Below are 14,279 nucleotides of genomic sequence, written 5' to 3' on the forward strand. Positions count from 1 at the left end.
CAGTGAGAGAAATTTGGAGATAAGTCTCGATCGGATCGGTACCCGGTCCCCGACATTTCCCAGCAGCAGTGGCTACTCGGATTATTTGGGGTGAACATAAATCTCTTATGTCGCCTCGGGCACAAAGAACCTCCTCTCTTCTCCTCGAGGATGATGCTAAGCGGATTAGGTTGCATTTTTCTGGATCGTTGCATTTCCCAGTCCCAGATGCAAATTAAAGTCTTGCGGTCGACTACAAAACTTTAATGATTTAATACAATCTTCGGGATGTTTTATAAATAATTTCAAATTTTTATTTTTTTTTTAAATTTTACATTTGCAAATTAATTCACTTTTTAGGTTGCCTAACACACGTAGAAAATGTCCTTACGGCACTAGTTAGTTGATAAATTAGGTAGGATCTAGGGTACCTATATCTAGGACAATACGATTACATTTACAGCACAGAAATACATACACTTATGTACAATCTAAAATCCGCAGGACTACCGCCGTACTTTGTACGGCCCCTAGGTGGATGCCAAAACTGTGATCTATTTGAGCTCGGTTTCCGTTCAAATAGGTCAGAGTTTTAGCTCGATATTGCTCAAGGATATTAAAAGGGGAGTTTTAGAAATAAATAATTAACTATATCGTATAGAAAACCTGAGTTGACCCACACAACTATACTTCAAGTTGGGTGTTGGAAGGGGAGAGAAGCTGAAGGATTGCTGTTGGACCTTGAACTTCGGGCAGTGATGATGATTCGTATACAGATATGGATGGTTTTGAAGGGTTTCGGGCGGAGACCAGCAGCAATCCCAGCCTCTCAGCCGCTTCCAACTTCCTAATTACTTAGACTAACATATCTCTAAATCGAGTGTTTCAAGTGAATTGTCTTCAAAGCTTAAGAACAGGTTAATGCACAAACTCGTTTGTACTTTTCATCCACTTCTTCGAACGCAACCCAGTTCAAACGCTGACCTAAGGCTAATGTCATCGATGGTGCCTCTTGTGGCCTCGCCCAGGCCTGTACTATTGCGCCTTCTCTTTGGCGGCGGCGTTGACGGCGCTCAGGCCCAGGGGGAGGTGATCGCCAGCGATGAGGCCCGCCGCTCCTGGCTGGTGGGCATAGTTGCGGATCTGGTGCAGCGAAATGAGCTGCGTGGGAAAGGCAGCGGCCGCAGCTGCTGCATTCTGCTGATAGAGGTAAGCGGCAGTGGCCGCCGGCGGTGCCCGATGCTGTTGCAGGTGTGGCGGCGGCGGATGGGCAACCGAAGCTGTGAGCGGCGTAAACGCCGATGATCCAGGCCCCGGCTGAGCTTGTTGCTGCTGCGCCTGCTGCTGCTGTTGCTGGAGGTGATGTTGTGGTGTCGATTGCCGCAAGACGAGATCCTCTCCCGTGGCCTCCTCGTGCGGACTGTGCGAATGGCCCGGGGTATCGGCCAATCGCTGATGATGCTGCATTAGCTCCTGCGTAGCTGGTATATGGTGTGGCTGTTGCAGGGAGGCGAAGTTACCATACGGTTGACCATTCGCCTGCGGGAGCTGCTGCTGAATGGCCTCCGCCAGCGAGGCAGCCGCACTATCGGCTCCCATTTTGGCCCAGTAGGCGGCATTGGCGTCGTTCATCGCCTGGCGCTGCAGGTTCAGGCCGATTCCGCCCGCAGGGACATGCTGTTGATGGGCGGCAGCAGCCACCGGGGCGGTGTTCCTGTGCTGTTGCTTCTCCGCTTTCTCGGCGTGCTTCTGCAGATGCTTTTGCAGGTACGTCTCCTGCGTGTACGACTTCCCGCACAGGTTACAGATGTGCGTCTTCAGGTGCTTGGAGTCCTTGTGCTTGGGTATGTGTTCCAGCAGGGTCATTTCGTCGCCGAAACACTTGTAGCATGAGTTGCACTTGAACGGCTTATCCGTTTGGTGGCATCGCGAGTGCGATTGCAGATTGGAAAGCTGGGAGAAGGCCTTCGGACAGCCGGCGTGTCGGCATTTATAGGGCTTGTCGCCCGTGTGAGTCCGGATATGCTGCTGGAGGTGCGACAGTTGCGTGAACTTGCGTTGACAGATCTCGCATCGGTACGGCTTGATTCCCAGGTGGATTCGCGTATGCTGCGACAGGTATGAAGAGTTGGCAAACGACTTGTTACAGGAGGCACACTTGTAGGGCTTCGTCTGCTCGCCATCGCCCCGACGGGACTCCTCCTCTGGCGAGGATCCGTTGCTGCCACTTCCACTGGCACTGCTCATCTGTTGTCGCGCCGGCGATCGACTAGGATCGTACTGGAAATAGGAAGATATGGCAATGGTTTCAGTTTAAGACTATAACATCCAATCTCCATAGACATTGGAGTAAAGTGGGTTAAGAGACTCACCTTTTGCTCCTGCTGCTCGTGTGGAGTTGGCGGCGAGTTGGGGGCACTGTAGCTTGTCTTTAGTTGCTGCTGCTGCTGCTGTTGGTGATGCAGATGCTGTTGTTGCTGGTCGGGATGTTGCTGCTGCTCCATTACCATTTGCTGTTGTTGCTGCTGCTGCAATCCATTCTTCAGAGAGTAGTCCAGGCGCTCGGCCACATTCTGACGAAATTCGCTAATGTTAAAGGGCTTGTAGTCGTGAACTAGTTGAGCCGTGGTCAGGTGGCCCAGGGATCTCAGCTGGTCGATGGATCGGTGCAGGTAGTCGCCGCTGGGGACGCCGTTTGGCGCCGTCGGCAGTTCGGCCATAAGCGGCGGCTGGTGGCCGCCAAGGGTCAGCGGGCGGTAGGGGATTGTGCGAGCGTCCAGCTTGGGGGGCGTGGTCAGCGAGCTGAGCTGGCCAACAACTGCTAGTGGAATGAAGTCGTCGACGGGAAGTCGACACTCAACGGGCCGCCTGGCTGACTTACACAATTCGGCTTGAAGCTTTGTGCTGAAAATACAGAAATATTGTAATTCTTCAGTTCGAAAAATTGTGCCCCGTCGGCACAAGTGCTTAAACTACTTTTGGTTTCACCCTCTGCTCTCTGCCGCTCCCTGCCCCGCTGCTGGTACATTAATTTCTGCACATTAACATTAAATGTGCATGAATTAATTAATTGTTTGTGAATTAAAACGTGCTGCATTCTGAACAAAAGCCTCAAAGCCCAGTGCCCAGTGACAGTGCAGCAGCAGCAGCAGCAACCCAGTAAAAAAAGCTGCCAGTATAGCGCAAATAGCAAAAAGCCAAAAGAATTAATAACAATGCCGAGCAAAAAACAAATAGTCAACGAAAAAAATCACAAGATAAACAAAAAAGGCGCTTGCGGCCTGAAATTGTTGGTGACAACAAGATGGAAAAGCGAAACGAAATCGTTTTGCTTGAAGAACCGAAATCGCGGTTACTGGTGGTGCCTGTCAGTGGCGATGGTGCCGGGGCGGGTTGAAAAAAGTGGGTGCCTACTGGCGAAAAAAAAAAAGTCAGGGGCGCCAACGGAACGTGTCAACAACCTCGAGAACTGAATGCAATTGCACTGCCAGGCAGCTGCAGCAACATCTCTGGAACATTTTAGGGCGGTGATGCACCAAACCTTCTAGCGGGTCAATGCTGTTACAAGGCCTACATTTTAGTCTTATAAGGTAAAACATTTAAATACATAAATAAATGGAGTTTAAGCTTGAAAGTAAGTAAAGTTTTAATAAAGGTTTTATGAGCTTAAGATAAGAATGTATGTATGTATGTACTCTTCATTCATTTCTTTAATAGATTATTTCGCTAACTTGTGAAATGTTATTTTATTTTGAAAGGCAATATATCAAAAGTAGTTATCTTTTATTAAGACTTCTATACTCTATATCTCTAATACCATGCCAATTATTTATAATTATATTTTATTTAGAAACCGGGGATTATTTTTTATCATAGATTATAAAATCTATTATTATTAATAAATAAAATAAACAGTTTAAATAAATAAACCGGAATGTTGGGACGCAAATTTGATTACGACCTTTTGGTCGGGTGGGCGTTGACGTCAGAAGTAAATTCGGATTTTTTTTTTTGGAATTGTGTTTTTGCTGGCTTTGGTCAAAATAACCGGTTTCTGCCTGTTGTTGTTGTTACCGACGTTGTTGGACAATTGAATAGCATAAAAACAGGAATAAATTGTAGGGGCAGGGTATTGTAAATATAAAAAAAAAAGGACGCACATTTCGCTTGTTGCGCACATTTAGAGCGAGATGGGGCAACAAACAATTGTTTGTTGGCGAAACGGAACAATTGCAAAAAAACCAAAAAAAAGCTTGTTTCAGCGAAAGTGCTGTAAAACCAAGTCGCGGGAGTCGTGTAACTACAGAACTACAGCAACACGGAAAATCGGCCAATCAACCTGATAATGCAAATGGGGGGAAAAAATAAAGCAATCGGGCAGGCCCCACAAAAAAAAAAAATCATATAAAATAGTATACACAAAAAAAACCAACATACACACACATACAAGCAACAAAAAACGAAAATTAATTGAGCGCAAGCAGCTGAATAAAAAAAGAGAGAACAAAAGAGCGAGCAAGAGAGCAACATAAACAAACACTCTTTTTTTTCTACTCGCTCAACGTGTGCGAAAAAACAGCGAATATTTTGAATACAAAAAGAAGGAAGATAAAAAAAAGACACGACGACATACAAAAATACATGAAAAAAAAAACGAATGAATGGGGAGCGAACATTAAAAGTCAAATGAGCGACCAACGAAAGTCCAAATAATTGTAATTTAAATGTTTTACAATATATTCTCTCATTATATAGAGAATATACTATGTCATGTTGTTTACAATTGGGTTTAAAATGTATAATAGTGAAGGATTTCAATGAAATAGATTACAGAATCTGGTGCGAATATGTAACTTTGCAAAGGCACTGTGGGGCATAAGGTGTGATTTTAAATTACTAAAATGATTACATGATAATTATATTGAAATTTTGTAAAATAATCAAACAAAATTAGGTAATTTCACCACGAAAAAAAAAATTGTTACATTAATTTCAATGTTATTTTTAAAATGTTTTTTTTTTATTTATAACTTTATATTTAAAAAAGTGATTTTGGGAAAAGATCATCAAGATTTTCTTTACATTTCTTTTTCCAATATGATCCAAGGCTTCTTATTGAAAAGATCTTATTTTATTTTTAAGTTTTTACTCGAATTGTGATAGGTTGATAGTAATTATGAAACAATAAATAATAATTGACTGAAAAAAGGACTACTAAATAATATTTTATAATGCCATGAATTTAAATTACGAATTATTAAAGGTTTTTTTTCAACATAAGATCCCCATATCTAATTATATTTTTGCACAATTGCACTAACATATGACCACTGTGCGTGGGAAGAAACAAACATTCCCAGTGTTTGTCCAATAAGTAAAGTAAATAAACAAAATGTGGGTTGAGAAGTAAATACTAACCGATATTACAGTCCCTTCCGTGTGTCTCTGCTAGGAGCTTTGGCCCAATTTAGTGGCCAGTTTTAAATTAATATTCAGCGAGCACGTGTTCTCCAACTGATTTGTGGGTGGAAGCGGGTGTTGAGGGGGTCTGTAGGTGTGTTTCACTTAGAGAAATTGTGTGTAGTTTGGCACTTTATTTGAGGACCGATTGTTTGTTTTTTCGGTGCCCTCGGCGATTGATTTATTTTCCACAATTTAGCGCGAATTTTAGTGCGGATTTGCGTAGTTTTTCTTTGCGGTTTGGCGTCTCTTTCGCTCCCACAGAATTAAAACAAGAAAAAATGGCCGCGCACGCCAAAAATATACACCCACACCAACGCGCACATCCGTAGTTTCGGTCTGGTTTTTTTTTTTTACTTTATTTCTGCACTGGGTTGCCCTTTTTTTGTCAATTTTATTTCGGCGAACGGCGATTAATTGCAATTACAACGAGCACGTTGTGCGGACTTCGGTTGTTTACGTCGACGAGCAGCAGAAAAAAGCAAAAACCAGCAGCGGAATAAAAACAGCCGGAATGTTTGCTCGGTCGTGTCCTCTCCGGCCGAAGTTTTTTTACCGAAAAAAAAAATTATTCAGTTGTTGATGCTTTTAAACCACGGCCTGCCTCCGCCGTCGGCAGCGCTGCCCGAACACTCTTCGGCTTTTTTGCTCTCTTCACTCTTCGGAATATAAAAAATACTTGTTTATGTTTTTTATGTATGTACTTTCGGCTCTCTTCGGCTTACATTTTTTATGTATGTGCATTAGTTGCTCTCTTCGGATGCGTTCTCTTTTGTCAATTCCGGTTTTTTTTATTCTGGCGCCTCTGATTTTTTTCGGCCATCCTACTTTTTTATTTAAAACCGAATTTAATTGGGCCAAATGTTGGCGAGAACAGCGAATAAAAGGCATCCTACTCTCCCGGAGTCCTTCCCCTAAGAATCCTTCCGGGTGTCTTTGACCCTTTCGATTTCAATCGTGTTGAGATTCCTATGTATTTTTGTAAAGAAATAAATTAAAATTTTATGTATTTAAAGAGCGGTTTTATGATGCAACTTTTATTCCTTTATAAGTTATAAAATGAAATTGTATTTTTTATATTCATGTCCAGATTGTATGCGAATATATTTGCTGAATTTTAAAAGTCGGCTTAAATTAACTATTCCTTGTCTGAAGCACTTTAATCTTTGCTACCGCTTGAAAGCTTTATAAAATTTATTCTTTTGAAACAGTAAAAATATCTTCTTAGCATTTATTTATAAATTGACTAATTAATTTTATCATAAAATGATTTTTTATTTTATCATTTTAATTAAAAAGATTTCCAAAATTTAAAATTTACTCTTTCTATCAGTATATGAGTACCAAGTAGAAGATACTCATCCATCATACATTTAAAACAAAATTAGAAACTTCCAATTAGAAAATAATATTAAGAAAACAGAAATGTTAAACATTTTTAATATATTCGATACATTTTTTATGAGAAATGATTTTAAATTATTTATTTAAAAAAAAAATGTACCACATATCGATAGTTTTCGTTTCTTCGTCAGCCCTGGTACCATGCGATAGGTACAAAAGTGGCGGACCACACATCCCTACCGAAAACGCTACCTAAAACTTGACTCCGTGAGGCTGAAAAAAGAAATATATTAATTAAACAAGCTCTTCGGTAAGGAGGCTTCTATAATCGCTTGACAGAAATCGTGTTCTTAATCAAGAAATGTAAGTAAAGGCACACAATTATTTTATACCAAATGAAACGATACAATTTTCTCTCGCAAACAGGGCGCGTGCCCAGAGTCCCGCCGGCGACGGTGAGGTGAGAGAAAAGAAGGAGAAGGATAACAAAGATAAGGACACTAAAGAAAAAGACGGAAAATCGGCATCCAGTTCCTCGCGTAGGGACCGCGAACGTAAACGTCGGGGCTCTGCATCATCTAGTAGCGACTCCAGCCGCAGGTAAGAAACCGGCACCAAATCGTATTGGATGCATGGGTTTTATATAAAAAATGCTGTATATCTTAACCCTATTTTGTTACCCTTAACCCTAACATGTCCCACAAAATGGGCTCGCTTGGTCATTATTTGAAATGCTAATTTATATTTAATTTTTGTCTAGCTCATCCGATAGCAGCTCGTCACGTAGCAGTTCTGGAAGTTCCCGCTCAAGCTCGAGCAGCTCCAGTGACTCTTCGAGTTCTTCTTCAAGCTCATCCAGCGACTCTGATCGCAGCGAGAAGAACCGTCGGCGCGGAGGCGGCGCAAGTGGCGCCAAGGATAAGGAAAAGGCTAAGCCCAGTACACGGTCTCGGTCTCGTTCGCCAAGGCGGACCTCAAAGTCGCCCCGTCCTGCCAGCAAGGTTCGCAAGGAGCCAGAGCGGGATCGCGATCGGCGCAGTCGCTCCAGAGATCGCGTTCGCCGAGCAGGGTCCAACGACAGGCCATTAGTCGAAAATAACAACCTTAAACGAGAGCGTTCACGCTCGGCTAGTCGCTCACGATCACCACGTCGTCGCGGACGAGGCTCTGGAGAAAGAACGCCGCCTCCCAAGCGAAGAGAACGCACCCGCTCGCGATCTCGCACTCGTACTAGGTCCCCCACCCCAAAACCAGTGCGCATTCATGTCGGGAGACTTACTCGCAATGTGACCAAGGACCATGTGTTTGAGATATTCAGCAGCTTCGGGGAGGTGAAGACCGTGGAGTTCCCAACTGACCGAAACCACCCGAACTTTGGACGTGGCATGGCTTACGTGGAGTACTCGACATCTGACGACTGCGAGTCGGCCATGAAACACATGGATGGCGGACAAATTGATGGGCAGGAGATTACCGTCTCGCCTGTCATCATCCCCAAGCAGCGCCCGCCCATGCGCCGACCCTCGCCCCCAATGCGCCGTCCTCAAGGCAACCGCTGGCGCTCACCTCCGCCTTTCAATCGTTTCAACAATCGCGGTGGTGGTGGTGGCGGAAGGCGCCCATCGCCTCCGCGCGGCCGACGTTCTCCTCGCCGTCGATCTCGTTCACCGATTCGTCGCCGGCGCCGCAGCAACAGCTCCGACAGTTCCCGCTAGAATTGTTTGACATCCACTTTGTACAATGGGCCGACGAGTCATGATATTGAAATTCAGTTTACAACATATTATAATCCAAACAATAAACCACATACAACTTTTTCAGTGTATAAAAGAGCATTCTGAGTCGGAGAGGGGACAGGATAGTGGATGGTGGAGTTTGAAAAAGCATTCCCGCTTCCGTTTTGTAAGCTGGGGAGCAGTCGGTGGCTTGGGCCGGCGAATCCCTACGAGGTCTCCGCCACAAAACTCAAATACCTCATGCTTGTTCCGCAGCAGTGTTTTGATGCCTCCACACTCGGATTTGATGTTCTTAAGATCGTCTTTGGTAAGGCTCTGGGCGATGTCTTTCATGGGCAGGCGACCTGACCACAGGTCATCTTTAGAAGCCAGCAGCTGCTGAAAGATTTTCAGCACCAGTGCGTCAATGATAGTTCTCTGTATTTGCGTACAATTCCGAACCAGTTCCTCCTTCCCACGCAGCTTCACTTCCGATTCCCCAGTGTTATATTTCCTTAGTTCTTCCTGGACGTAGCACTCCAGCTCTTGACTGCTTCTCGTCTTACTTTTTTTCAATCCAATCACAGCCAGTCGCTTGGTGCTGGGAATTTTTAAGCGGTCTTCAAGGACCTCAAAGCCGCACTCTTGGGTCACCTTTTTGACGTAGTGGAAGAAGTCCTGGTAGGCACTTATGCTGGTGTTGCGCCTCTGAAACTTGGCTCCCGACAGCTCAAATGGGCAGCAGGGCAGGAGAAAGAAGTTGCTATTGAAACGACCGGCAAGCACAGGCAGCCAGGGTGACAGTTCATCCGAGTGGTTCCCGATTAGCCAGTCGATTTCGGGAAAGTCTAAGCGGAAGTTGTTGGGCTCCACCGTCTTTTCCAACAGGCTATTTTTGGTGTCTTCTGGATAGAGGGACCACAGCTTCCGTTTCCTGATGTCGTAGCCATAACCTTTGTAGCCCTCGGCATTTAAAACATGAACCAGTAGTCCGTTGCCACAACCTAGATCGGCAAAAGCCTGTGGTTCAGATTGCGTGTGACTCCACAGAGTAATAAGGTAAGCCGCGATAGCCAAGTCCTCGTAAATAAACTTTAAGGGATCCGTTGATTCTTGTGCTCTTTTCCAGTATTGAAGCAAACGCTGGGAATGTTTTTCCTTCAGCTTCTTGTAAAGGTCATTGTACTGCTCCTCGTTTACCAAACTCAAGGACTTGACTTTTGACTCTTCTTGTTTGGATTGGGACCAGTTTAGAAGCTTTGGTTTCAGGACAAACTCCAGCCAGTTTGGGTTCTTCTCGCAGCCGCCTAGTAGGAGTTGTCCGTCTACAAAACGGACATGGAAGTCTTCGATGATGTTGCTGGCAAACTCGCACTTGTAGTTGCGATTCACAAAGTCTGTAATAAAATAGATTTTATTTATTAAATATGGGAATTAAACTTAAGTAATATTTTCGCACCTACAGTTCCAGTGCCCAATATGTTGTCAGGTAATTTCTTTGGCAGTAGCTTGAATCCTAACTTAAATCCTTCGCAGGTACGTTTGTTTGGGTCTTCTTTCAGGCATCTCGTCAGTTCCTCTTCGCTGGATTCGCACAGATGGCTGTCCTGCAGCTTTTCAACGGCAGTTATCACCACTCCAAAGATCTTTTTATTCAAAGCATGGTAGTTTTTGATTAATATTCCAACACCTTGCCAAAATTGCGATTCCTCCAACGACATGGTGGCTGAACAACAAGGTGGATTTGTAAACAAACTTCGTGATGTGTTTATCGATAGATGTTTGGAGGTGCTTTTAATTTATATTCATATATTATTCTTAACTTTATTATTATAGTTATTTTTCTTCAACTTTGTCATTTAAGTTGTTTTATTTAATACATTTTTCCCCACCTGATTTATTTTAGAAAGAAAAATATTTTATCAAAGATGCATACATTTAAATTTGGCGCCATTTCATAAAGATCGATAAGTCTATCGATCACCTGTATCAGTTGCGTAATCAGCTGAAACACGCAGCTGAATTTACAACATCTTACCTGCATTTACTAGCTTAGAATAACATTATTATAGCATGTCGTTCCTACAGAAAACGATCCCAATGTTGGGCGCCCTGGGGAGGCAGCATCAGCACCTCAGAACGGTCAGTAATAGAATTTTCTAGTAAAGGCGTTATTGACTCCAAGTTTCATGCCAGGTTGTAGGAGCTTTGCCCACATCATCGCGACAATATAGTTCCGATCCAGCGAACGACTACGCCAACTTCCCCGGAGCAAAAGCCCCTTTCGTTAGCCAGCTGAAGCTAAACCTACCAGAAGACTATGCCCCGATCCCCATTTACCGGGTGATGGATCGGGACGGATTCATTGCGGACGAGACCCAGGATCCCCAACTGAGTCGCGAGGTGGTTGAGAAAATGTTCCGGGACATGCTGCTGCTGAACACCATGGACAAGATCCTTTACGAATCGCAACGTCAGGGCAGGATCTCATTCTACATGACCAATTTTGGAGAGGAAGCTTCACATATTGGCAGTGCTGCAGCCTTGGAAATGCGGGATCTCATCTATGGACAGTACAGAGAAGCTGGCGTGTTGGTGTGGCGTGGTTTCCGAATCGACCAGTTCATCGATCAATGCTACGGAAACGTTGACGACCTGGGTCGTGGCAAGCAGATGCCCGTCCACTATGGATCCCGGGAGCTTAACTTTGTCACCATCTCTAGCCCGCTATGTAAGTTGATGCGTTAACCATTTCTTTGTGGCCTTCACAAATCCTTATTGAATTTATAGCCACCCAAATGCCCCAGGCCGTAGGAGCTGCCTATGCAATGAAAATGAAGAAGGGTAATGATGCATGTGTGGTCTGCTACTTTGGCGAAGGAGCTGCGTCCGAAGGAGACGCTCATGCAGCCTTTAACTTTGCCGCTACCTTGGGTTGTCCAGTGATCCTCTTCTGGTGCGTTGTTCTCTTTTAGGTCTTGGAGAAATTTATTTATTAATATCTTTCTTTTCAGCCGAAATAATGGCTTCGCTATTTCCACACCATCTCACGAGCAATATAAAGGCGATGGTATCGCTGGGCGAGGTCCTATGGGTTATGGAATTGCCACCATAAGAGTGGATGGAACCGATGTGTTTGCCGTTTACAATGCCATGAAGTTGGCCCGTGAATATGTATTGAAGGAGAACAAGCCTGTGGTTTTCGAGGCTCTGGCTTACCGTGTGGGTCACCACTCTACCTCAGATGACAGCACAGCCTACCGAACTAGTGAGGAGATTGAAGTATGGAACTCTACGGACAATCCCATTTCTAAGCTGAAGCGCTACATGGTGCACAAAGGCTGGTTCGATGAGGCAGAGGAAACTGCATTCATTAAGGACGTCCGTAAGAAGGTTTTAAAGCAGATCGCCGTATCCGAGAAGAAGCTGAAGCCCAACTGGAGGGAGATGTTCGAAGGTGTCTACGCCGAGATGCCGGAGCACCTAATAGAACAGCAAAAGGAGCTGGAGAAGCATCTTGAGGCGCACAAAGAGCATTACCCATTGAAGGACTTTAAGCAGTAATTCCATCGTGGCCAAAGGAAGCTAGTAACTCAGAAATCAAACCGAGAGACTCGATCGAAAGTGCATTTATTATGATTAAGCAAAAGTCAAGCAGTTCTGTGTGGGTCCAACCCGTTTGTTATGACTCACCTGTGCCGCGTGGGTGGGTCAATTTTATGTTACCGGAAATGAATCAAAACCGTGTCTTTATACAATAATTGTTTAATAGTTAAATTGATTGTTTTTCATGGTCTATGGATGGATTTTAATATGTACTTCTTTTACCACTCTGGTAAAATTGACCCACTCCGGTGCAGGTGTTATGAAAAGGTGTTAAAATTTATTAGCTTTGATTTACATACAATATACATATACTGAAACAATACAAAATACAAATATACTTTTGACTTAACGCAATGCATCGCAAAACAAAACGCAGGGGTAGGAGAAGCTGCCTGTTACAGGTGCCCCTCGCTGAAGCTTGGCTGGAATGATGCTGCGGTAGGGGGCTCTGAAGCTTAGTTGGTGCGCAACTGGTAGTCGCCGTTCTGCGTGATATACCGCACCCATGGCAGTGCCTGGTATCCGCTCTTCTCGATAATTTTCAAATATCGCACTTGGATTCCTGACGTGGTGAAGTACGGAATTTCGAAGCGCACCTGGATAGGGGGCTTGCCCTCTGTATTGTCCTCACTCTCCACGCTCGGTAAACCGAAGTGGGCACGCATTAAGTATTCCTTGCCGCCTGGGAACGACTTGATCGTCCAGATGATCGCGTTCTGTTCTGGCGCGTACTTGCAGCTGCCGATGGTCGTCTTAAATTTCGGTGAGTCAGCGTCAGCAGGTACTGGGATAACGATCTCGACGTTATTGGCCGTCGATCGCCGCTTAAACTGTGACTTTGCCTTTATCATGTACTCCACCCGAGAGTGAGCATGTCTTTCTATTACCGACTCAATCCATATAAGGGGTTTTACCTGCCAATAAGAGGGTGATTTAGATCGTGCTATATATATATATATATAGATATTATACTCACGTGCGTATTAAGGCGGTACGACATTAGCTCGAATTCACCGTCCGGGGGAATGAACGAGATCGTCCTATCGTTCTCAAAGCGAGACAAGCGTACACACTGATGGAACTTGACATCCTCGAGCTCTACGGACTTGGATTTACCTCGCCCCGTGCTCTCGAACAAGACTTTGTCATTGAGACCTAGGCGCAACTCGGGCATGCCAGAGAGATAAACGCGCATTTTTATAGCTCCCACAATTTCGCTTCGAAGAACATTTCCGTTGGCATTGGCCAGCAAGTTTACCGACTCAATTACGTCAAGAAAGACCTCGTTCTTGCGGTATTTAATGCCCTCGGAGCGCCAAGACACCGCGTTAGTCACTGCTACAGGAATGCGTGGCTGCAGTTCCAGTTTGTGGCCTTCCTGTGTGATGTACTCTTGCAAGATCTTTGAATCGGTTGTCTGCGGATACCCAAAGTCCAGAAGCTCATCAAGCAGTTCGTAAATGATCACAAAGTTGTCCCTAATGGATTCCTCCTCCAGCTCCTTAAAATACTCTACAAAAACTTGGGCGATCTTGTGCAAGAATACGAACACGAGGGCGATGTTAACGTTCTTGTTCCGTGGTGTTGTCGAAACGATGTAAAGGTTATTGGTTTTAATGTAGGCGAACGTTGTCTCCGCCGTCTGCAGGATTGGGGTGATCAGGCCCTCCTCCTCCCGCTCCATTAGCAGTGGCATAAACTTGTCGATGACGGCCATGTCGATGTTGTCGCCACGGTAGTTGCGCGATATCAACACCTTGCCCTTCACGTCCAGCACGAAAATGGCTGAAGAAGACATGATAGTGGAGGTGGAGGTTTAGCTCGCCCAGCAGCTGCCACTTGTCCCAGATGTGAAGTTGTTAGTTGGTGCGAATTAGGGCTTTGAATTCTGATTGAACGGCAATCTAGCAGGCGTTCTTGTTCGCGGGCAGCGACTGTGGCGAGGTGTCTGAGGCGCGGCGGGTGTCCGGCTGTTCGTTTTACATAGTTTTCTCGTATTAATGGCCAGGAAAGTGTTATTGAAAACTTGAAAATTTCTTACGTCGCCTTTTCTGCTGCTTATTCTTCTTCTTGCATAGACCTGCAGCTATCGATTGCAATCCAGTGTTGAGCAACGAATTGGTGGGGAAATGTGACCGAAGCAGTTATTAATGCAAAGTATACTTTGAGGTGTAA

The 14,279-nt window shown here is 44.7% G+C and overlaps 5 protein-coding genes across 5 annotated transcripts; 2 read left to right on the forward strand and 3 right to left on the reverse strand.

Annotated features, from left to right (window-relative positions):
- Window positions 1–270: 270 nt before the first annotated feature.
- On the reverse strand, window positions 271–6,001 carry sqz (squeeze). The gene is made up of 3 exons (XM_017248354.3): window positions 5,398–6,001; window positions 2,352–2,883; window positions 271–2,259 (listed from the first exon to the last, which is right to left on the reverse strand). Exons 2-3 carry the CDS (start codon window positions 2,697–2,699, stop codon window positions 1,015–1,017), a joined length of 1,593 nt encoding a protein of 530 aa, XP_017103843.2. The 5' UTR covers window positions 2,700–2,883; window positions 5,398–6,001; the 3' UTR covers window positions 271–1,014.
- A 986-nt stretch (window positions 6,002–6,987) lies between these two features.
- Window positions 6,988–8,613, forward strand: RnpS1 (RNA-binding protein S1). Its single transcript, XM_017248037.3, has 3 exons — window positions 6,988–7,146; window positions 7,210–7,383; window positions 7,544–8,613. Coding segments are annotated over exons 1-3 (1,131 nt in total). The 5' UTR covers window positions 6,988–7,144; the 3' UTR covers window positions 8,499–8,613.
- LOC108129792 (probable tRNA (uracil-O(2)-)-methyltransferase) lies at window positions 8,601–10,243 on the reverse strand. The gene is made up of 2 exons (XM_017248034.3): window positions 9,958–10,243; window positions 8,601–9,895 (listed from the first exon to the last, which is right to left on the reverse strand). The coding sequence occupies exons 1-2, from the start codon at window positions 10,217–10,219 to the stop codon at window positions 8,601–8,603; spliced, it is 1,557 nt and encodes a 518-aa protein (XP_017103523.2). The 5' UTR covers window positions 10,220–10,243.
- Window positions 10,244–10,496: 253 nt separating this feature from the next.
- BckdhA (Branched chain keto acid dehydrogenase E1 subunit alpha) lies at window positions 10,497–12,458 on the forward strand. The gene is made up of 4 exons (XM_017248035.3): window positions 10,497–10,640; window positions 10,695–11,229; window positions 11,289–11,454; window positions 11,513–12,458. Exons 1-4 carry the CDS (start codon window positions 10,572–10,574, stop codon window positions 12,060–12,062), a joined length of 1,320 nt encoding a protein of 439 aa, XP_017103524.2. The 5' UTR covers window positions 10,497–10,571; the 3' UTR covers window positions 12,063–12,458.
- Window positions 12,360–14,222, reverse strand: AP-1mu (adaptor protein complex 1, mu subunit). The gene is made up of 3 exons (XM_017248036.3): window positions 14,146–14,222; window positions 13,081–14,074; window positions 12,360–13,018 (listed from the first exon to the last, which is right to left on the reverse strand). The coding sequence occupies exons 2-3, from the start codon at window positions 13,900–13,902 to the stop codon at window positions 12,560–12,562; spliced, it is 1,281 nt and encodes a 426-aa protein (XP_017103525.1). The 5' UTR covers window positions 13,903–14,074; window positions 14,146–14,222; the 3' UTR covers window positions 12,360–12,559.
- Between the last annotated feature and the right edge of the window lie 57 nt (window positions 14,223–14,279).

Source organism: Drosophila bipectinata, chromosome 3R (assembly GCF_030179905.1).
Source record: "Drosophila bipectinata strain 14024-0381.07 chromosome 3R, DbipHiC1v2, whole genome shotgun sequence".
Taxonomy (NCBI): domain Eukaryota; kingdom Metazoa; phylum Arthropoda; class Insecta; order Diptera; family Drosophilidae; genus Drosophila; species Drosophila bipectinata.

Excerpts from the sequence above, each read along its gene's own strand:
- sqz (XM_017248354.3), bottom strand. The coding sequence starts at position 2,699 with ATGGCCGAACTGCCGACGGCGCCAAACGGCGTCCCCAGCGGCGACTAC. Across the intron at positions 2,260-2,351 it reads ACGAGCAGCAGGAGCAAAAG|TACGATCCTAGTCGATCGCC; the intron begins GTGAGTCTCTTA and ends TCCTATTTCCAG.
- RnpS1 (XM_017248037.3), top strand. Across the intron at positions 7,384-7,543 it reads AGTAGCGACTCCAGCCGCAG|CTCATCCGATAGCAGCTCGT; the intron begins GTAAGAAACCGG and ends ATTTTTGTCTAG.
- LOC108129792 (XM_017248034.3), bottom strand. The coding sequence starts at position 10,219 with ATGTCGTTGGAGGAATCGCAATTTTGGCAAGGTGTTGGAATATTAATC. Across the intron at positions 9,896-9,957 it reads ATTGGGCACTGGAACTGTAG|ACTTTGTGAATCGCAACTAC; the intron begins GTGCGAAAATAT and ends ATTTTATTACAG.
- BckdhA (XM_017248035.3), top strand. The coding sequence starts at position 10,572 with ATGTCGTTCCTACAGAAAACGATCCCAATGTTGGGCGCCCTGGGGAGG. Across the intron at positions 10,641-10,694 it reads AGCATCAGCACCTCAGAACG|GTTGTAGGAGCTTTGCCCAC; the intron begins GTCAGTAATAGA and ends GTTTCATGCCAG. Across the intron at positions 11,455-11,512 it reads TGTCCAGTGATCCTCTTCTG|CCGAAATAATGGCTTCGCTA; the intron begins GTGCGTTGTTCT and ends CTTTCTTTTCAG.
- AP-1mu (XM_017248036.3), bottom strand. The coding sequence starts at position 13,902 with ATGTCTTCTTCAGCCATTTTCGTGCTGGACGTGAAGGGCAAGGTGTTG. Across the intron at positions 13,019-13,080 it reads CGTACCGCCTTAATACGCAC|GTAAAACCCCTTATATGGAT; the intron begins GTGAGTATAATA and ends TCTTATTGGCAG.